This window comes from Anguilla rostrata, chromosome 4 (genome assembly GCF_018555375.3).
Source record: "Anguilla rostrata isolate EN2019 chromosome 4, ASM1855537v3, whole genome shotgun sequence".
Taxonomy (NCBI): domain Eukaryota; kingdom Metazoa; phylum Chordata; class Actinopteri; order Anguilliformes; family Anguillidae; genus Anguilla; species Anguilla rostrata.
In genome coordinates, this window is record NC_057936.1 from 64,929,805 (window position 1) to 64,952,304 (window position 22,500).

Genomic DNA, 22,500 nt, shown 5'->3' on the forward strand with positions numbered 1-22,500 from the left:
AGACAGAGAGAGAGAGAGAGAGCAATAGAGGGAGAGAGAGAGGGAGAGAGGCCAGCAGTGTCAGTCACACAGTGTCCTCAGGCCCAGTGCGCTCTGGGTAAATCCCAGAGTTCTCTGGGGTTAATCAGGGCTGTCATCTCAACTCTGGGACACAGGAAGGAGGGGGGCCCCCTGCCCCGCACGGGAGGGGCACAGAGGGGCACAGCGCTCACGCACAAAAGCCTGGCACGGCTGGCAGTGCCACCCACCGCCACTGCCCCCTGCCTCCCACCACGGCCGGCTTCCCTGAGTCAGCGAAATTCCCCTGCGCCCCCCCCCCTCCCCCGCCCCCCGCGGGGTGCGCTGTGGGAACACGCCCGTGTGTCTGTGGCTAACGGACCCCGATGCGTCCCGTTTCCTCCTGATAAGGACATCAGACCGTCCGGCCACGCCCCCCCTCACATCGAGCTCCCACACACTCCACACACTGTTAAAAAACAGTGCTCTCTCCCTCACTACTACTGCCCCACACCGCGTCCCAAAAACAGCATTCGACCTGTTCAGATTCCCCGCCAACGACGCAGGGGACAGGACCATCCACCCCCCCCCCACCCCCCCATCTGAAAACACAATGAAGGGCCCAGGACCAGAGGCACACAAACCAGCCCTGGGGGTCGGCAGAAGGGGTTAAACAGCAACTCTTTTTTGGCGGTAAAGAGAGCAGCACAAACAGCGGTGGGAGGAGGGGGGCAGCGGGGTCCAGCGGTGGGAGGGGGGGTGCAGCGGGGTCACAGGTGTAATTGGAAAGCTATGTCGGTGGCGGGGGCTGGGCAAGGTTAACTCGGTCTTAATTGAAGGTGGGGGTAGGGGGGGGCGGTGGGGGGGTGGTGGTTCTGTGAGGGGGGGGAATGTGTTAAATGTGAAAGCCATTGCTGGGATGGTTAAGGCTGGACCCCGCTGGCTGTTCCTGGCTGCTCAGACCTGATGAGTCCCCCCCCCACCGCTACACCCACACCCGCTCGAAAATTTCAGAGGGGCGCAGGGGGCGGCGGTGCGCTTGGCTGCATGTCAGCGCCCCCCCCCCCCCCCTCCCGCCCTGTCAGAGCCCAGCTGCTAGCCTGTCTCTGTCAGAATGCGCCTCTGGGGCGGTTCCAGACACACTCTCCCGTGATGGATAGGCCTTTACACGCCGCTCGTTAGAGGTGGATTCCCACAATGCCTCAGGTGCCAAAGGTGTCTCCGTGCTCTTTTAAAAAAATTATTTTCACTCCTCCCCCCCCCCACCCCCCCGTCTTCAAGCTGAAACATACCAATCAGGGGAAAGGGGTGAGAAAGTGAATTTCCAGGAGGAATAGCAGAGAGGATTAGATCACAGCCCAGACGGACGGGTTGCTCGCAAATTACCCGCCGCGCTCCTCTGGGGCTAAATGTCAAATACAGTCGAAAAGCAGAGGCAGAAAAAATGTGTGTGTTTCGGCTGCAGGGAGGAGCGCGGAGTCAGGCGTGATGTGACACAAGTCAACGCCTCTGAACCGCGCGAGGAATTCCGAAATTCCTTCCCGTTTAAAGCTTTCGCTGCGCGGGGAAAAAAGACGGCCAGACAGACCGGTCCGGCCCTCTGGAACCGGGCGAGATTAAACAGACCCGCCGAAGCCGAGGAGGTAGCGGGCCGCGGCGGACGGCTTCTCTCCCGCCAGCGAAGAGGTTGCCGAGGGAACGGCGAGGCCTTTCCTGGCAGGGCGAGCGCGCTACACGCCCCAGAAGAGCAGCGGGGGCCCAGAGGCATGCTGGGTAAATTCCAGCTCCGCGGGGCGACGGCGACGCCAGATCCGACGCGAGGTCACAGGGTGAGGAGGAGGAGGAGGGGCGAGGGGCGAGGGGGCGGGCCCTTCCCGTCAGGCGGCTCGGAGCAGAGAGGCTCATGGGTAAGCGGGGTCCCCGCCAGCTCCCGGAGTTCCGGAGAAGGGCGCCGGCTGTGTGCGTCCGAGAGGAGGGGGCGGGGGGGGGGTGTCCAGAGGACGGGCTGAGGAGGGCCGGGAGGGGGGGGTGGCCAATGGCAGGCGGGCCCTGAGGGAGCCCCGCCCCCAGGGTGAAGGGAGCACGCCAGCAGGGGTCAGAGCGCCAAGCCCAAAACTGCGCCCGCCTTCGCTGAGGTCTGAGACCGCCACTTTCAGCACCCCCCAGAGGAGTACCCGAATTCCACCCACCCCAAAAAAAAATCACTTATTTTCAGCAGAAACAGACCGCTTTTCTCTACTGCCTTTTTTTTTTAGACAGGATCGTACTTAGAAACGTCTAGAAGAATGTCCTGTTTATAAATAGAATACCCAAAAGGAAAGTAAAAATATGATTTTCATTTGGGCCCGGGCCGGGGATCGGGTTCCACACGCAGCACTTGAGGAAACGACTGCATCAGCGCTGAGCGAGGCTCTAAACGCCTGCACCGGGGGGGGGGGGGCGCGGGGGGGGGGGCGGGGGGCGCGGGGGGGGCTTGTTAGGGTGTCTGGCTAGAAACGGGGTGTCTGTACCCATGAAGAACGACCCAGCCGAAGGACGAGGACAGGCCCCGGGACCGACAGACTGGTGCACACACACACGCGAGCATGCAAGCAGGCACGCACGCACGCAGGCACGCACACACTCACGCACGCGCACACACACACACACACACACACTCAAGCACGCATGCACGCAGCACACAGCACGCACACACACACACACACACACACACACACTCCGATTCCGCTCAGTACCTGGCTTTTTATTTTTTCTGCACAGAGGCAAATGTCAAATGTTTAACAAAAGTGAATGTTTAAAGCTGCCCGCACCTCACTGCACTACTGTACCCCAAGAGAGGGTCTGTGTAATATCATTTAGTCACAAAAGAAATCATAAGGATTAAACGCAATGAAGCACATGACCAGAGCGCATCACTACTAATGTAAAAAGCCCACATAAGGAACACAGGCTGGAAGCTCAATAAAGCCCTGCATCATGAGTGAGTTTATTTACTGTGAGTGTTGGTGAGAGAGCTAGCTGCCTGGCGCTAACTGTGTGATGTGTCTGCGGTGCGAGGGGGGGGGGGGGGTTAAGGGGGGGTCATTAGCACCTCTCTCTCTCTCTCCCTTCTCTACCTTGGGAGCAGACGCAGCTCCATCAGCGGCGGGCGGGGCAGCGCGGTTGCCGTGGGGACCAGAGAGCTGATACATGCAGCGGTGTGCAGGGCCTGCTGCCTGCGCTGGTCAGCTTAAACGCGTCTCTGGTTTCACTTGCAATTAATCCGCCCCCCCCCCACACTCACACACACACCCCCCCTCCCCACACACGCAGCCCCCCCACGCCCGTGACTGGGAGCTGACCCGGCCCACAGCTGCCGGCTGTTTATTTACCCGGCTGCAGGGAGATGCCAGGAAAACAGGGTCACCCAGGCAACGAGAGACGCTCCTAAACCGGGGCCAATCTACACCCCCCCTTCCCCCCGGTTTCGGGACGGGACGGGACGGGGCGCAGGGTGCTGGATGAGTCCCTCAGCAGCTTGGCTGGCCTGTGAGTGCTGGGTGTGCTTATCAAGTTCGGGGATCAGTGTTGATCGTCCTGGGGAAGTTTGCGCCCCCCAGCCCCCCCCCCCATCATTTCACGGTGATGAGCGTGACGAACGGACGACTGCCCCGGACCGCGGTCGTTCATCATCGCTGATTGGCTCAGATCGCGGCTCTGATTGGCTAATTAGGCTCATCTGTAATAATTACGTGGGGGGGAAGGGGGGAGATAATTACACACAGCGGGGGCCGGGGGGGGTGTCACCTGAGCACCCCAAACCCGCCTCGGTCGGGAAAGGGAACAGTTAGCCCCACACTTAACGTGTGTGTTTACACACGTCCCCCCTCTCTCCCTCACACGCGTGTGCAGCACACACACTCTGCCCCACACACGTCCTCTCTCTCCCTCACACGCGTGTGCAGCACACACACTCTGCCCCACACACGTCCCCTCTCTCCCTCACACGCGTGTGCAGCACACACACTCTGCCCCACACTTAGCGTGTCTCTCCCTCACCACATCCATCATCCGCAGGATCAAACAGGAGAGAAAGAGCAAGAGCACAGAAAAAAGAAAAACAAGAATAAAACACTGAGTTCTGAGAGTCATGCAGTGTTAAGATTTACACACACAGGCACATACACACATACATAAACACATGTACGCGCACGCACACACACACGCACACACACACACCCACAGACATACACACACACACATTCTCTCTCTTAACCAGAGAAAGCTACACAGCTTTCATTAAACGCAGAGAGAGAGAGAGAGACAGAGGGAGAGAGACAGAGAGAGAGAGAGAGAGAGAGAGAGAGAGGGAGAGAGAGAGCAGGGTTGAGCAGGGCGTGTTGTGGGAAGCACGTCGCGGGTAGATGGTTCTGGAAGCGCGGCCGGGCCGGGAGGGGCGGGTCAGATGGACGGCGTACCAGGCCCCCGCTCGCCCCGGCCCACAGGACAACACGGCACGTTACCGCATTCTGCACCGCCGATGAGGCGGAACGGGCCCCAGGGTCGGGCCAGCTGGCTGTCCCCCCCAGCCCAGGCCCCGGGCCCCCGGGGGCCCCCTGCTCCGGCCAACACGCAGAGCGCGGGGGAACGACCGGCCCTTCCTCCGGCTGACCTCTCACTTCCAAAACGACGGGGGGAAGAAAGTGAAAAGCGCGTCGTCCCGGGCGACAAGCGCAGCACCGAGCTGAAGCTCCGCCCACAGCGCGCGAGGCCGACAGGAAGTGGACGCGGTACGACCGGGCTGGAGGCGCCTCTCCCCTCCCCACCCCCCACCCCCACCCCCCCAGTGACTAAAGCAATACTCGCCCATTAGGAACCACAGTGAAACTCGAAAAGACGTTCGCTCAAAAAAGGCGCCCCGCTTTTGGGCCCGCACCCCCAGACACAAATCCACATTAAACCGCCGCGTGGATTTAAATCAGCCTTTCAGAGGGGCGCTCCAAAAAAATAAATAAAAAAGTGCTTCTGTTCACGAAATAACTTCCTCAGGGAGGAAACTCCGCCGCCCATTCACATGTAAGGTCCTGCTATTATTTAAAACATCGCCGTGGCGACAATGACCGCACTGTGCACGGAGGAGCTGAACCCAGGCGGTTCTCAGTGTCCTGCTACGGACCGACACGCAGCTCGTGAGCAGGGGAACGGGACAGACGTTCTGCTTTTCGACCCTGTGAAGGGACGACTCCTCCGTTTTTTTTTTAAAGGCCAGCCGTGTCAGAGCGGAAGAATCCGCCGCGGTGATCCCCCCCCCCCCCCCCGCGGATATTCCGAAGCACGGGAAAAAATGGGACGGAATCCGTGAGCGGGAACGACGCTTTCCTCCCACGCCACCGGTTATCAGACAGGAACTGCAAGCGGCGAGGATGAGGAGGAGGAGGAGGGAGAGCAGGGCAGAGCTGCGGGGAATGTGAAATGAGGCGTTTTCGGCGGCCAAACTGCTCCCCGTTGGCAGACGCCTTTCAGGGATTTAAATTTTAACTGAAACGCGCCCCACGTATTTAATAGGGTACCGTAGGAGCGCCCCCTAAATGACTGAGTGTAAGGTGATGACAGCACAACAGGATGTATATTCCAAAAGCAAGTCACCACTGACCGTTCAAACAAGCAGCCAATCACTGCTCAGCAAGCAGCCAAATCACTGCTCAGCGAGCGGCCAATCACTGCTCATTCACTTTTTTTGCCAATCATTTTACAGGCTGCCTCTCCTCTTCGTTGCTCAAAACCCGCGATACTCTCGACGCAGCGCTCGACAGAGTATGACAAACAGAATGCTCTGGACTGGCTATGACTGATTTATGCGGTTTTTTTTTTTGGTGGGGGGGGGACAGGAAGCCAGATCACACGGCATTCTAAGCGTGACGTCCTCGCCCCCGCGCCCGAGCAGAGGCTGACCGCACTGCTCGCGGATGTCATTACAGGAGACAGAAGGATACACAACGTGCCTCTCAAAACCACGCTAAATATATTTAGGCGCAATTAGGGGACGGGGGGGGGGGGGCGAGCTCAAGAGCGGCGGCACACATGGCTCTGCTTACGGGCCGCGGTGTTTCGGGTTATGTCATGGTCACACGGCTCCACGCGCCGAATGAAGAGCGAAACCTTTTAACCGTTCGCCGAGCAGCCATCGAGCAGCTATCGAGCAGCCATCGAGCAGCCAACGAGCAGCCATCGAGCAGCCGCCGAGCAGCCATCGAGCAGCCACCGAGCAGCCACCGAGCAGCCATCGAGCAGCCGCCGAGCAGCCGCCGAGCAGCCGCCGAGCAGCCACCGAGCAGCCATCCAGCAGCCATCGAGCAGCCACCGAGCAGCCATCGAGCAGCCATCTTAAGAGCGTGTTCCGAAGAGCAGCACTCCGGAGCAGTGGCAGCTTTGTCTTCTGAAGCCACTAACAAGTCAACATTTTTACATACATAAATCTACAAGGTATATATATATATATATATAATGTCATCGGACAGAAAAAACTGAAAAATCAGCCGTGCCTTATCTTCAGTAACCCACAACACAACTATCCCCGGCACTGGAAATGGATAGAACTAGAGCTACTGTTAGACTATGTTCCCAGACAGGCAGAGCTCATGAAAGTGTGTGACCCCAAACTGGCCAGGTATCACACAAGGAAGTGCATTTCGCAGAGTAACTGCGCAGACAAACCACGATTCCACATCACGGGGCATTTACAGCGTCGGTGTAAAACACCACCCGCTGATTTGGTCGCCACGCGGTGGAATTCATTCACAGTTTCTCTCCCTTCAGTGTATTTCCGCTGGTCACAATGAGCTGTTTGTGCGTCTGAGTGTGCGTGTGTGTGGTGTGCATCAGGTCAGACTTGGGTGGAGTAAGGCCGGGGTTGTGCAAACACAACGCGAGTCAATGAGTCCCCACAAAGAACACACACACGTCTGAGGGACGCTTTTTTTCCCCTAGTTTGGTCATTTTCTCAGCTCCCATTCCCAATTCCCGCAAACTACCCTGGCAGAAACCGGATCCTTGGGTCAGGCATGAATCACCAGGACAGGAACGGGCACACACACACACACACACACACATGCGTATACACACACACACACACACACATGCGTATACACACACACACGCACGTGTATACATGCACACCCGTACACACATGTATACACGCACACACACATACACATGTGCATACACGCACATGTACACACACATACACATGTGCATACACGCACATGTACACACACATACACACACACACACACACACACACACGTGCAGATATATGTAACTGGTGTATATGAAAGTTCCAGTCATTGCAGTGGCGTGTCCCATGGATCACCACTAGTCAGAACCCCGCCTTACGTGGATCACAGGCGTCAACTTTTGGAAGGTCAGCCCCCTCTAAAAATGTCCAACAGTCTTAACAGAGTTCATCTTGCATGAGCCCAATGGGCAGCATCATATGTACTCTGTAAGAGTTCATTTAACACTGAACATTTCACTGTGCGATAGCCACGCAGTCCGAACAGGGAAACAGACCCTGAAGACCAAGGCCCTGAGCCTTGAACTCACGGCCGTAGAGCCGGGGGGGGGCCCAGACTCCGGAGCGAGTGCACCGGCGTGCTCCCAGGGGCGGACGTATTTAGTGTCAGATGGCTGTCGGTTCGCCTCCTGAATTCGGTGTTCTTAGTCAGAGAAGCAGAAACGCGTTGCATGAATCCATAATTACGGCACACACTCCAGGCCACGGTTTTAGGCAGCGAACAAACTTCTGTTGGAGCCCCTTTGGCCGTTCCGTTGAATAAAAATAAAGCAGAAACGAGCCAGGGTGGGGCGGTTTTCCACGCGGGAGGGAGGGAGGGAGGGAGGGAGAGGCGGGAGGAGGCCCCTTTTAACGTTTCGGTCGTCACAGCCGGGCCCGAGAACAAAAGATGAAAAGTGAAGGCCACGGCGCGGAGATTCAGAGCGCTGGGGGGAGCTCAGCGGCCCCGAGCCGTGGAATAACACCGGCCGCCATGTTGGATTCGATCCGGAACCCTTTCAAGCCGAGGTGGGCTCGCCGGTCGCTGGCACCGTTGCGTTAAACACAAAGTCGTATTTCTGTCACGAGTCACGAGATCAGTCATTTTCCTAATATCCCTCCACCCCCCTCTCCCCCCCCCCTCCCCGTCCTACCCCCTGCCTGTACCCCTCTCCTTTTAAGCGGAGGAACACAAGCGGACTGGAGCGCCAGGTTTGGGAAGTGCAGCGCCTCCGAGCCGCCTCCCAGCAGCGGACCCCCTCCCTGCTGGCACCGGTTCACAGGAGACGCCATGCAGATCAAATAGTTCTGCTTCAAATGATCTAGGAAAACACACCGTGGCAAGCTGCGCGCGGTGTGCGCGAGTGTGTGTGTGTGTGTGTGTGTGTGTACGTGTGCGCGAGTGTGTGTGTGAGAGAGAGAGAGAGAGAGAGAGAGAGAGAGAGCACGTGGTATCGAGTAAACGTGTGTGTGCGGGCGTAAATAGTTCAGTTTTTCGTTTTTTTATTTTTATTTATTTTTTAACGACGGGCCCCTTCCGCAGCCTACCTCCACGTAGTCCTTGGCGTGACCCCAGTCCCTCTTGGAGTCCAGGTTCCCCAGACTGAAGCAGTCCAGCTGTCCCAGGTGAATCTTCGCCACCGATCGGCTAATTTTCCGAGTCACGAAATTGGCTCCTGCGAGGAAGGATGAAAGCGGAGATGGAGAGAGAGAGAGAGAGACGGGAGATTGTATCAGTGGAGCCGTGTTCCCCAGCAGGCTTTTGCTTGGACGCCTAACAGTCGGAACCCCAGGAGCTCTGGGGGCCTTCCGCTCCTCCCTCCCTCCGGTTGGTCGGCGTGGAGGTCGGAGCGAGGCCTGCTGTGGGAGAAGGGCCCGGAAGCCCTGGTTGGGTTAGAGCAGGAGTCACAGAGATCCCCTTTCGCCTCACATTTCAGCTTTTTAACACCAGTGGCTCCCTCTGCCTCTGCCTCCGCTGCCTCTCCGCAATCCGCCATCTCCACTCGAACCCCAGGCCGGCCGGGGGCCAACACAAATCCGCCGGAATGTCAGTTCATCAACAAAAAAAAGTTCTAGAAGCTCCGCACGAAAGAAGGGGCGAGAAGGAGAGGCCGGCCGTGCCGGGGGACCACCCTGGCCGCTCGACCTCCCCCGGACCCCGGGCTCGGAACGCCGCAAAAAACCCCGAGCCCGACCAGGGGCCTGCCAAACCCGCCACCTCGCCACCGCCACATTTGGACGGAACGCCCGGCAGATTTTTATCTACGGAAAAACAAATGATCATCTAATTACCGCTCGGCAAAAAAAAACCCGGACTGAAATATGTCTCGATTTTTTAAATATATTTTTGGTGCCATAATAATTCCCTGGCCTGCGCTCTCTGCCGGTCTGTGCGAGAGCGCCGCTAGCTTCCGTTAGCCGAAACGAAACGTTTCTATGTTATAGAAACAGGCGAAAGCGACATACCGAAGCGTTGCGGGTTTTTTTGTAGTCTCATCTGAAAGGCTTCGTCTCAGAGAATCAGTGCAAAAGGGCTGTCTGAAGTAAACGTTCATGTGTGGTCTCGTTTGCCACTCCACCAGTATGAATTAAGAAACCCATTCTAAAATTGTACGGGAAAATAAAATTGTTAAAATTCCACTTAAGTATCAGGTCTCATAGCAGAATCCCCCGCTCAACACTCCTCACTTTGTAAAAATAGACTAAAAATATCTCATATATAAAGATATAAAATGATAATTATGAATATAGCGTTTTGAAATAATCATTTTTAAAAAAACACAAACTCTGTGGATCAGTTGGGATTTAAGTCGTTTATTTTGCCAATAAAAAAAAGTTTCCCAATTTGGCGCATTTTTTTGTTTCCAGTTAAAGGAGCGAAGGTCACACCGATGAAAATGGTTTATGAAGCCGTTACCGGAAAAATTCGGAAAGGTCCAGACTTATCTCCAGTGACCTCGGGGCAGTGACCCCCCCCCCCCCCCATTGCCCACCAATCAGAGCGCAGAGGGAGCGACGCACGTTTGACACAAAGACAAAAAGCTAGCGAAATAAAATGAACTGGCTGAGAAACGGCTGGCTATAAAACTGTCCCGTGGGGGGGGGGGGGGGGCGGGGGGCAGGAGCTCTCCCCAGTGAGCATTAGAGAGCCTTTCGTTAATCAGTTAGCGAAACTCCCCGAGTCGCCCGGTTTGACGAGCATTAATTAAAGAGTCCCCTGGGCCGGGGGGGGCGCTGGGGGGGGACAGGGCTCTCCCCCCGCCCCGTCTCCTGGCTGATAAACAAGGCGCTGCCACCTCCCTCGCTGATGGATCTGCTGCAGTCAGCTCCTGGGCTCACCCCGTGGAAACGCTCACCCTCTCTCACCCTTTCTCACAGTCCGTTTTACAAATGGCCGCTGCACCAGCACAGTAAATCTCCACCGTCTGTGAAGGAATTTACTCGCTGGCCTTTTTTTATTTGCTTTTCTCTCACCTCACCCCCCCCCCCCCGCGCCACCCCCCGCCACCCCTTCCAGGCACAAGAACAATCACATTTTCTGTGTAATTTGTTTTGGTGAATTCACATGAAAAATAAAATGAGAAACTGAAAATTATCACAACTGATGGAAAAAGGAACCAATTCCTTGTGATGTTTCGGTAACCATGAATGACCTCACTTTCTGTGGACTCCTCGGAAAACAAACACGTTTCGGAAAAACGACAGATACAGTTACAGTGCTCACAAACACTGCAGCTCCATCACACACACACACACACACACACACTCACACACACACACACACACACACACACACACACACACACGCACACACACACACTCGCGCACGCACACACACATTTCACTAACAGTGCACAATGAAATCTCACAGCGTAATATGGACACGTATGTCCTTTGTCAGAGTTGAATTAACACTGGGCCTTTTGCAGAGTGGGGGACGGGGATGGGAGAGAGCGGTTAGCAGAGAGCCTCTCTGATTGGCCGTCTCTGCCAGAGAGCCTCTCTGATTGGCCGTCTCTGCCAGAGAGCCTCTCTGATTGGCCGTCTCTGCCAGAGAGCCTCTCTGATTGGCCGTCTCTGCCAGAGAGCCTCTCTGATTGGCCGTCTCTGCCTCCCACAACGCTGCTCTGGACGCACAGCTGAGGCGCACTGCCACCCTGAAGCAGGTGCCCCTGCCTGTCCCAAAAATCTCCAACCCCATCCAATCAGGCCTCGTTCTGCTTGGCCACGGTGTCACTCAGCCCAACAGCGCTCTCTGACTGCCAAGATGCAGAATTTGGGGGGGGGGGGTGGTGTGGGGGTGTTGGGTTTTCCTCAATCAGTCCTGCCTCTTACGTTTCTTAAGAGGAAATAATGCTGCTCCACAGAACCTCTTAAAAACACACCGCAGTGCTATATCTGTACGGGCTGGATTATTATTATTTTTTTAGCATGGTGTATGTTTCTCATATACTCTGCAAACGGCCGGTATTTTGGGCACAGGCGGTAATTATGCACACGCTGGCCACTGGAAGCAGGCTAGGTGCTGACGAGAAGCAGGTACTGCGGATTTAGCCACAGGAAAATCACATCAATTCAGTCACGCGAGGCCTTCGCTGCATTCCTGCAATTATTAAAAGGCAAAAAAAAAGGAAAGGAAAGGAGGATGGAAAAAGGAAAAGAAAAAAGAAGTCGGGACGTTTTTGAAGTGCAAGCAGCGGAGAGGAGAAGTTCCCGGAACGTTGATTTGGAAGTGTGCACCATGTGCCACGCTAGCAGCAGGTGTTTGGATGTGGTGTGATGGAGACTGTGAGAAGAGAGAGAGAGCGTGTGTGTGTGGGTGACAGTGTGTGTGTGTGTGTGTGTGTGGTGATGGTGTGTGAGGTGAGGGGGTAGGGTGTGTCCGTGGTGGGGGTGTGGTAGGGTGTGGGTGTGTGATGTTGTGTGTCTGTGTGTGTGTGTGTGTGTGTGGACACAGCCCTGACACACACCCCACCCCCTGTAGCTCCAGCCCCATACAGCAGTCTCTGACCTGGCCTCTCACACAGACAATCTGCAATGGGGGGGGGGGGGGGGGGTTGGGGGCGTCCCACCAGACACCCCCAGATTACCCCCGGTCCACACCAGGTCCCACTCACCCCCTCACTGCCACCCAGTCCCCCTCACACCTGTCCGGCTCTTTCCTGTCATCCTCCCCACGCGTGAAGTTGTGGTGTCGCATTCCTCCAGGGGGGGGCACCGGACGAGTGACCAAACGGTCTCCGGGAGGGGGCCTTTACCACCCCCAACCCCACTGTAGGACTCTAACAGAGTTGTCTGTAAAATGAGTCCTTAATGACTAGAAATAGACGCAAACCGGAAGAATCGAGTCGGTCTGTGAATTCCACGGTTATACGAACCACCACCAAAAACGAAGAAATCAAAAAAGAGAAATGTATTTTTTAAAAATAAGATAAAGACAGAAGGAGTGAGAGAGAGGGAGAGAAGCCGTCTCTCATAATTATCGTTTGTCTAGTAGACAGTCTCATGCAGATTGGCACGAGTTTGGAAATGTGTAATTCTGCTATCCGGTTATGGAACTGGCTGTTCAGCCTGCAGTATGCGCAACACACACAACCCACCACACGTTCAATCCCACAATCCTCTGGCTGCCCCCACACCAAAACAGAATAATACACTCCAATACACAATATATTTCATGTGCTTTTATAGAAATAACGTATGTAAATTACAAACAAATGAATAGTGTATTCGTATTTATAAAAACAGTATAAGATCTCAACAGGGCAATAATTTGTCCATATAATTTGAAGCGATGACATGTTTTTCCTTGTAAAACTTTACGCGGTATAGAGCATTTCCACAGGGGCCAGTCCAGCACCCTATCCACCACTGCTCAGGTTCTCTGTGATGCCCCCCCCCCGGGTCCCCCCCCGGGTCCCCGCCTCGCACAGGTAAGCCACAGCTCACACAAAAGGCCACCTGTTACTGCCCGGCTGCAAACTCGCTCATTTCACTGGCACGGGGGCAGAGCTGTTCCAGAACTCTCCGTGGCACTGCCCGAGCCGGGCTGGGCCCCATTTAAGAGCTGCCGCCTCCCACTGGAAAGTTCAATTAAAGCCCCAGAGAGTCCAGCCAGAGTCTCCCTCCCTCTCTCTCTCTCTCTCTTTCTCTCCCTCTTTCTCTATTCTGGGGGAGGAGGAAGTGGGGTTACAAACAGGTTAAAAATAGCATTTTGGGGGGGTGGGGGTGGTGGGATGTGGGCGTATGTTTTGAGGCAGATACTCAGACATAAAGTGGGGGGGGGGGGTGGGTCGCACGCCACCCTTTGCATTCTGGGTTATTTTAGGCCTGAGTGTGTCTGAGGACCTGCGCTGCATGACTAAGGGTGAATAATGAGGCCGGCAGCAAGACTGCCTGCCAGCCGACTGCATGACCTCAACGAAACCGCCACTCCAAATCAGGCTTTTACTGTAACCCCCCGCACCACACCCCCCCGTCCCCCCTCACCCCCTCACCCCCCACCCCGGGTCCCAGACAGGCTGAACGGCACAATGTTCCTGGGGTTCTGAAACACCCCGTTTGCCCCAAAAAACTGTGATTCATTCCACTTTGGACACATTAAGCCTCACTTGCGAACATTCAAAGTCAAGCGTGTCACGGTCTAATATGAGTGTTATAACTGATTTTTTAAAAATGTTCAATACTCTAAAAAAAACCGTGCGGTCCAAATACGTGTCAGAGCCACCGTGTCTGCAGCCCGTCCCATGCGAGCCAGCCCCGGGGAAAGGAGTTTCGACGCTCACACGGGGCAGGTAAGACCTGTCGGTCGGGCCCTGAGGCGTGTTGTGTCGTGGCGGGCCGTTGCCTTGGAAACGCGCGGGCCCGCGGGCGGGCGGAGGGGGATCACGCGTCCGCTGCGGAACTCGGATCATTCCAGACGCGCGGCTCGCCTAATCCCTCCTGTCACTGCAGCGCCAGCCCTGCAGCCGGAGCTGGGCCGGGGGGGGGGGTCTTACCTCACCTGCCTGCCCTCCGCCCCCCCCCCCCCCCCGCCCCCCACGGGGCTGCATACCGTACAGTCAAAAACAAGCACAACTTGCTCATGCCCCCCGCCCCTATCCACCCGACAGTAAGATGCTTTTCCCTCTTTATCCTTTCATTCAGATAAACTCCGCCCACATTCAGCAGAAATCTGCAGGCCACACCTGAACCCCAGTTTCAGCGCTACGGGGGCCTCGATCGAGTGTAACCATAGCGATGGGGCGGAACTGAAGCAGGTGGGTACTGGGTACTGGGGGGGGGGGGCAGACTAAACACAAACAGGGGCACAGGCCGGAGGAGCTGCAAACAGGCAGCTGGACTGGCACTACCTTCAGCTGCCTGCCCCCCACCCTGCAGGGGTCAAAGGTCAAAGCCCTGCAGGTCTGTCCCCCCCCTCTGGGCCAACACTCAGCCTTGACCTGAGGGGGGGGGGAGAGTCTGTCCCCCAAGCCCTCTGGGCCAACACTCAGCCTTGACCTGAAGGGGGGGGGGGGAAGAGAGGGAGAAGAAGGAGGCAGAGGTGAGAGAGAGAGAGAGAGAGAGAGAGAGAGAGAGGGAGGAGGGTTCAGCCTTGTGAGTTGGGGATATTTGAATAGAATTCCTCACCGGATGTCCCTCACCGTCCCAAAACACCACAACCTCATTCACTCTCGGATTCTTGGTTTCCACGACAACCAGGTAACACAAGTACAGGTGTGCGACGTCAGGCTGACAACAGGAAGCTTCCTGCATCTGCATCTCCGCCGAGCACGACCCGTTTCCCCGGCGACGTCAGGAAGGGGCGGAGCTCTGTTACCTAGCAGCAGCTGTCATTCTCACCGTTTCAGCGCAGCAGACAGTTTACTTAAGAGAGGTTAAGGTGTAGGTATGGGCCCGTCTATGGACACTCACACACCTAAACACACACACACTCTTACACACACACACACACACACACCTAAACACTCACACAAACACACACTCACACACTCACACACACATGCCATTTAAGGGACCCCGCCCTGCCCCGCCCTCTCCCTCTCCGTCTCCCCACCGATCGTAGTCCAAATCCATCAGTGGGGGCCTGTCTGTGCCTCGCCTTCGGGGGGGGGGGGGTCAACCCCAACCCGGGACTAATTCCAGTCACGGTACCAGGCTTCCTTTGACCACTCTGGTCTCTAAAGTATCACCCCACCCCCCCCACCTCCATCCACCAGTACCAGCCCTCCATCTCTGTCCCCAGTATTAGCAGCCGGACACCTTCGCTGCTTCACACACGACTACAGCTGTTTCTGGCTGATGTGCTGTAGAAGGAGCGCCTTCAAACAATCAAATTATTATTAGTATTATTTTTTTTTAATGCAGTTCTATAGCAGTATTTAAACCACACTCTTTCCCGGCCAAACTAAAGGCTTCATGCCTCATAAGAACGCGGTGTACTGCAAGCCCAGGCTTTAACAGGCTTTAAATCCCCCCCCCTCGCCCCCCCCCCACCCCCCACCCGCCCAAAACAGTTTATCGGGACGCTCTCTCTGTTTGTTATCGGCGAGGACGGCGATGGCGACTGTGGCAGTGACGCGGTGGGACGCGGTGGGGCGGCACCGTTCCTGTTTGCTTTGGGCTCAGGGTGGGATTTTAATTTTAAGGCTGTTTTCCGTTCTGGCGGCGCTAGGACCAGCCGGGGTAACCGGGGGCGCCGGGGGCGCCGTGTTTGCTGGCGGCGGGCGGCGGGGGCGCGCTTACCCCCCCGGGGGCTGCAGACGGGATTACCGCGCGTGCGCAGACAGAGCGACGGACAGGCGTCTGCGTCTCCACCGCGGCAGCAGCGCTAGCAGGAGCTAGCGGGAGCACGCTATCCGCCGAGCTACCGCTACCTTTCCCCGGCCCCGATCTACATTTCCACTGCTCGCCTTCCCATCATGCACTGGGGCAAGAGAGCAGTCACAGCATCCCAACCACCCGCCGCCCCCCCCCCCCACCCACACGCCAGCGCGTTTCCTGCATGCGGGGGAGGCTTCGTGCTTTTGAGGCTGGGCACCGCCCTGTTCTTAAGACGATGACATCATCGCTGCGTTCATGCTGGTCACTTACGCTCAAGAGCTTTGGGTTCCGATAAACCCCCCCCCCCCCACCCTCACCCCCCTAAACCCCACTCAAATCAGACACCCCAGCTGAACTGTAAAACGTCAGCCTCTCATAGAGCTCCATGAGCAGTTCTGCCCAGACACGTACGCTCAGGGCAGACAACTTCACCTACAGACACTTTCACACGTCAGTACTGCCCTTAATGCTCCTGCTGTGACACTATTGCTACTAGGGGCGACATAGCTCAGGAGGTTACGATGTCTGGCATCGCGGTTGCCGTTCAACCCGCCTGGCATGTCGAGTGTCTTGAGCAAGACACCTACCTAACCTAACTGCTCTGGCGAATGAGAGGCATCAAATGTAAAGCGCTTTGGATAAGCGCTATATAATGCAGTCCATTACCATTTGCAGTACTGATGCCTGGGCTATGGAGGGAGGGTTATCAGGGGCACCTTAGGGATATTATCTGCCCCAGGCTCCAACACTCAGACAGGGACAGAAGAGGGTCCCCACCAAATTAAAGGGACAGATTTCAAACAAAAACATGCCGCACTAGCCCCCCCCCGATCCTCAAACGAGCGGGATCTCTCCCAGCTCCCCACTGCGCCTCTGACTCCGCTGCGGCCAGTTCCAACGTTACTGGATAAATATGAAACTTTATAGGAGCACACGGCATATTTTCATTTCCTGTAACGCTGATGTTCACCCCTGATGGAGGCGCCCCCCCCCACCCCCACCCCCACCAGTACTGCGGTGCTCTTTTAACAGGGCTGGGGTGATGGAGGGGTGGGGGGGGGGGGGCTCGCTGTGCGACGTGTTCGCCCACCCCTGCCCCTAGGCCCCACCTCCAGGCCACGCCTCTAGGCCACGCCCCAGGCCACACCGCGTAGGACAAAAGAGGGCGGAGTTCTGCCGGGAACACGCATAACGCCTTCTCAGGGAAAGGGCGGGAGTCTGCGCCCTCCCCACATGAACCCCACCGCTGGGGGGGGGTCTGTGCCGTGCGTCTCTGGGTCTCCAGGACCAGAGGAGGAAGAGGAGGAGGAGGAGGAGGAGGGGAAGGAAGGAAGGAAGGAGATGCAGGAGAGAGAAAACGATTGTGTTGTTTTCCTGGGCCCTGCAGTAATCAGACTTTCCATCTCTCTCTCTCTCTCTCTCCCCCTCTCTCCTTCCATCTCCGTCTCCTCTCTTCCTCTTCCTTGTCTGCTCTCTCATCCTTCCTCCCTCCTCAGCTCTTTCCTCTTCCAGGCGTTAGCCTTTCGCTGCGTTGTCTCGCGTCCTGCAGTCCCCTCCAGTCCCCTCCAGTCCCCTCCAGCCCCCTGCAGTCCCCTCCAGCCCCCTGCAGTCTCCTCCTAAGCCGTTTGAGGATTTACAGTTTGACCTCTGACCCCCAGGCTGGAGCGGCCCAGCCCGCCTTTATTATGAAATAAACTATACGCGCCTGAGATTGGTGACCCGGGCAAGCTGACCGGCCGAGTCCATGTGTTACCGATTAAGGTCGCGGCGCGGTCCAAATTGGGTTAAACCAGCATTCCCAACCTTTTGTCCCTCTGGGTCGAGCCCTGTCATTAAAGCCAGGCGAGGGGTCCAGCCCCGCGTGAGGCTGAAGAGCGAGGCCTAGACAGACCCGAGCACAGGCAGCGTAGGGTTACCACACTACAGAACTCCCCATCACTTCGCACACGCCCCCTTTTTCAATGTCCGCATTTTAAAAGAATCTGTCCTTATTTTAAAACCATGACTCCCGATCTTCTGACTGCGATTTGCTCCTTGCCCATGAAGTTTCCCAAAGAAACATTTCTGTAACTATTTTAGTACCTGATGACAAAGTGCAAACACTAAACTCGTCAGACATATTAAAGATGCAGCTCATATATATATATATCACACTGTTCTGGTTCGGTCAGCACAGTGCCAGCAAGTACTGTACTATACAGCATCTCGCAACATTTGCTGGACAGAAAGTATGTGAACTTTCATTCAGTGCATCAAGATAACGTGTTGAAAGGAAATGCGGCATATATATGAGTGAGTGTGCGGACATATATATATATATATATATAAGGACAAACAAAAGATATGTGTATTCATTATTGTGTGTGTGTGGCCCATTGCAGTATTTTTTTAACGGGCTTCTGCCGCACAGCCCATAATGATCACGTGGTTGCCAGGAGACGGCCTCCTCACCTCTCCTCGGGCTCTCGTGGTTGAAGAGGATGCCGTTGACGGCGAAGAGGTTGTAGGCCTCCCGAAAGTTCACCACGATCCAGTAGGCATAGAGCTTGGCTGCGCCTGGGGGGGGGGGGGGGGGGTGGGTGTGGGGTTGGGGGGGGTGTGGGTGTTGGGGGGGGGGGGGTGTGACGGAAAGAGAAAGAGAGACACACGTCAGTATCTGCAGAGCAAATCGCGCCTGAGGCCGCTGCACCTCTACCAGGACGCCGACGGCGATGAGAGAGAAGGCCCAGGCCTGCTTCACTTCCTGCTACACAGGAAGTACAGAGGCAAGGAGAGAGAGAGAGATATAGGGAGGGAGGGAGAGAGGGAGAGGGAGAGAGACAGAGAGAGAGAGAGAGATAGAGAGGGAGAGAGAGAGAGAGGAGGAGGCTCTTGTCCTGCTGTTTTGCCTAGGGCTGGTTTAATCAGCTGAATCAGTACTCTGATCTTTTTTTTTGGAAGGCGGGAGGTGGTGCAGAGGGCGTGGCCTGTAGAACGGGTCAGGCTCCGTGACCTTTGATGGGGAGGCGAGGGGTCGAGGCGCGGGGCGAGGCCGGAGCCGGGCAAAGCGTGGATGATTCGCCAATCCTCGCCGTCAGACACAGGAGCTCCAGAGAGACGATTTAGCCAACAAAGAAACTGAAACCTTATCGATCCAACACTCGATCCCTTAAAAGCGTCCGTCACCAGCCTACAGCGGGATTACCCGCTCCCCAGCCCGCGCGCCGTAGACGGCAACTCTATGCCCACACACCTTTCTTTTTTTTCCTCCTCCACCTTCTTCTTTTTCCAAATACCTGTCAGTAAAAACCCACATTCGCTTTGAGACCAATCAACAAGCTGCTTTTTGTACCCCCATCATGTCAGGTTGCCGTGACAGCACGTAACAGCGAGAGCTATTGTTTAAAACGTTTTTTTTTGTTGTAAATCCTCACAGGATAATTTCCGGGAGCTGACGTGCATGTTTACTACATTCAAACTCGATTCAGTTTCTTTTTTTGGCGGGAGTTTTGCTCCCGTCGCCGCGGTGACCGGCGTGCTCCCGCTCGCAGGCACAGAGAGCGGATGGCGGGAAGGGGGCGGGGCCTGAGGAGACGGGGCGGGGCGACGGCCGTTTCCGTGGAGCCGATAATTACAGCGCGGCGTGTCACAGAGCCCCCCCCCCCCCCATCACTCATCCCGGGACAGGACAGGCCCGGGGAGGGCGGGGCGGGCCGGTGCCTCTGCCGGCGAGGGGACACATCCATTAATCTGCACGGGGCAGGCTGTCATTTACAGGAGCCACGGCGGTTGAGCCTGACGGCGGTGGGACAAGGCTGAGTGACAGCAGCCCAGAACATGGAGCCCTTTGAGCTTCAGTCAGGGAGGGGTGAGGGGGGGGGGGTACGGAGGAGAAAGGAGGAGAAAGAGAGAAGAGGGGGTGCGATTTTCAGGGGTAATTAATGATACGGATGTGTACTCAAGGGGAGAGGCTGATGATGACAGAAGTAAATTGAAGGAACTGCTAACCCATCAATAAGAGAGATCAGAAATATGCGATAAGAATCTTCTTAACTGAACATTCTAATGCTGATGTCACAATCGCTGCTGGTAATTTGAAAGCAGTGGAGTTCTAGAACACTGACTTATAATTAAACCATCAAAGGGTGTGTGTGTGCATATGCATGTGAGTGTGTGTGCGTGTCCTACCGTAGGGCGATCGGGGGTAGAAGGGTGTGGTCTCCGTCTGTGGGATCTCCTGCACCTTGCCGTACAGCTCACTGGTGGAGGCCTGGTAGAAGCGCGCGCTGCTGGTCAGGCCGCACGTCTTCACGGCGTCGAGCAGGCGCAGCGTCCCCACCCCGTCCACGTCCGCCGTGTACTCCGCCAGGTCGAAGGAGATCTGCGGACGGACCGAGAGTCAGAGACACCCACGCCTGCCCGGTCCCGCCCGGCAACTCAATCAGCCAATCACCACACAGAGGGCCAATCAGCCAATCACCACACAGAGGGTCAATCAGCCAATCACCACACAGAGGGTCAATCAGCCAATCACCACACAGAGGGTCAATCAGCCAATCACCACACAGAGGGTCAATCAGCCAATCACCACACAGAGGGTCAATCAGCCAATCACCACACAGAGGGTCAATCAGCCAATCACCACACAGAGGGTCAATCAGCCAATCACCACACAGAGGGTCAATTAGCCAATCACCACACAGAGGGTCAATCAGCCAATCACCACACGGGGGGGTGGGGGGGGGGGAGAGCTGCCTCTCCCTCTCCCTGTTTCACATCCACACACAGGACACACAGACACACTCAAACGAAGACCTGCCACTTCAAAGCAAAGCACAGACAGGCTGGCTGGCAGGTATATTTCACCCCACACACTGTCATGACAGTTTGACCTGAGGCAACACTCATAACAATAATTCAAAACATGAAAATACAATATATCACCACTATGTACATATAAAGTGGCCAACTAGGATTAACTAGTCAAAAATGAATTTGCCGACTGGCAAAAAAAATAAAGTGTCTAAGTAAACTATTGCAGGTTGTAATACCATAGAGCAGAAGAGTTTTAAAAATATTTCAGTAGCCATATTACTGTGAGTATGAGTGTTTTCCACATGACTGAATTTCCTCATTTTGCATGATGAGCCTGATAAAAGATGAGCCGTATCTGAATTAATGAGCGAGAAGACGGCTGTAAAATCTCACAGAACGGCCCATAAAAACAAACGAGCCCGCAGCCGTCAGAAGCAGAACTCGAGGTCCGGACAAACTTTACACGGCTTCTGACCGAGCTGCAAAATGAAACCAAGGGGCTTGTAAAATGCAAATGCTGCGGTCCTCAGTGCTGCCAGCTTCCGAGAGACAAGTAGGCCGAGCAGCCTCACCGTCAAACACAAGCCCCAGCTAGCCAGCGTCCTCGAGCAACAGCAACCACGCACGTATAAGCGCAGGTCGCTTGTCACATTTCCAAACTCAGGCTGAATAAAGCTAAGCCCAGCAGCGCTGAACAGCCAATCAGTGCCTTAAGCTAAGCCCAGCAGCGCTGAACAGCCAATCAGTGCCTTAAGCTAAGCCCAGCAGCGCTGATCAGCCAATCGGTGCCTTAAGCTAAGCCCAGCAGTGCTGATCAGCCAATCAGAGCCTTAAGCTAAGCCCGGCAGTGCTGATCAGCCAATCAGTGCCTTAAGCTAAGCCCGGCAGTGCAGATCAGCCAATCAGTGCCTTAAGCTAAGCCCGGCAGTGCTGATCAGCCAATCAGAGCCTTAAGCTAAGCCCGGCAGTGCTGATCAGCCAATCAGTGCCTTAAGCTAAGAGCAGCAGTGCTGATGATCCAATCAATGACTTAAGGAAGTGAGTGGCAGGTCCCTGCTCAACAATAAGGTACCGCACCACCCCACACAATTACAGAGCCCCACCCTACACCACACCACCCCACACAGTCACAGAGCCCCACCACCCTACACCCGCACCACCCAGAATGCTTCACACAGCACAAGGCCGAGCTGTTGCCTCGTGAGGAGGCTGCTGCACATCTGGACTGCTGCAGGAACGCATGTCACGTACTCCCTGCAAAATGGACACAGCCCCCAAATAAAGAGAACGCGGAACACGTTCTCATCGGGCCGGAGCGTGGGGGGGGCGTTCAGAGACCGCTAACACTAGCCACCCGTCTCTGATCAGCAGCTTGTGTTCTGCTGATTAAAGGGGCACAGCGGCAGCCAATAGGGAGGACGGAGGTTCACCCACAGCTGCACACAGGAAACGCTTTCACAGCTCAGCACACGAGCACAACTTCACACTCACGCGTGCGAGAGGCCAGAACAGGAGTCCCTCTCTCACCTCTTTCCTCATCACCTCTCCTCTTCTCTCCCCCCTCTCCACCTCTTCCCTCCCTCCTCTTCCCCGCTCTCTCCCTCTTCCCATCACCTCCTCCTCTCCGTTCCCTCTCTCCTCTTCCACACTCTCTCCGCTCCTCCTCCCTCCCTCTGTCCACTACCCTCCTTCACCTCCCTGACTACTCCGTCCTCCCTCCATGATCTCTCTCACTCCTACCTCCTCCCTGACTTTCCTCCATCCATCTCCTCTCCTCTCCTCTCCTCCCTCTTCTCCTGTCCTCATGTGTCCCGTACGCTCGCTCTTCCCTCCTCCTCCTTCTCTCTCCTTTCTTC

At 55.8% G+C, this 22,500-nt stretch overlaps 1 protein-coding gene across 3 annotated transcripts in view; it reads right to left on the bottom strand.

Annotated features, from left to right (window-relative positions):
- gmds (GDP-mannose 4,6-dehydratase) overlaps positions 1-22,500 on the bottom strand; it is a 267,502-nt gene that overhangs the window by 158,817 nt on the left and 86,185 nt on the right. For all 3 annotated transcript variants that reach the window (XR_010329732.1, XM_064333932.1, XM_064333931.1), the window contains 3 exons: positions 20,018-20,210; positions 18,302-18,406; positions 8,576-8,703 (listed from right to left, as the gene is read on the bottom strand). Coding sequence is in view for 2 of the 3 variants with exons in the window: in XM_064333932.1 (XP_064190002.1) it covers positions 8,576-8,703; positions 18,302-18,406; positions 20,018-20,210 (426 nt within the window). In the remaining variant the exon portion in view is untranslated. The remainder of the gene's footprint in view (positions 1-8,575; positions 8,704-18,301; positions 18,407-20,017; positions 20,211-22,500) is intronic.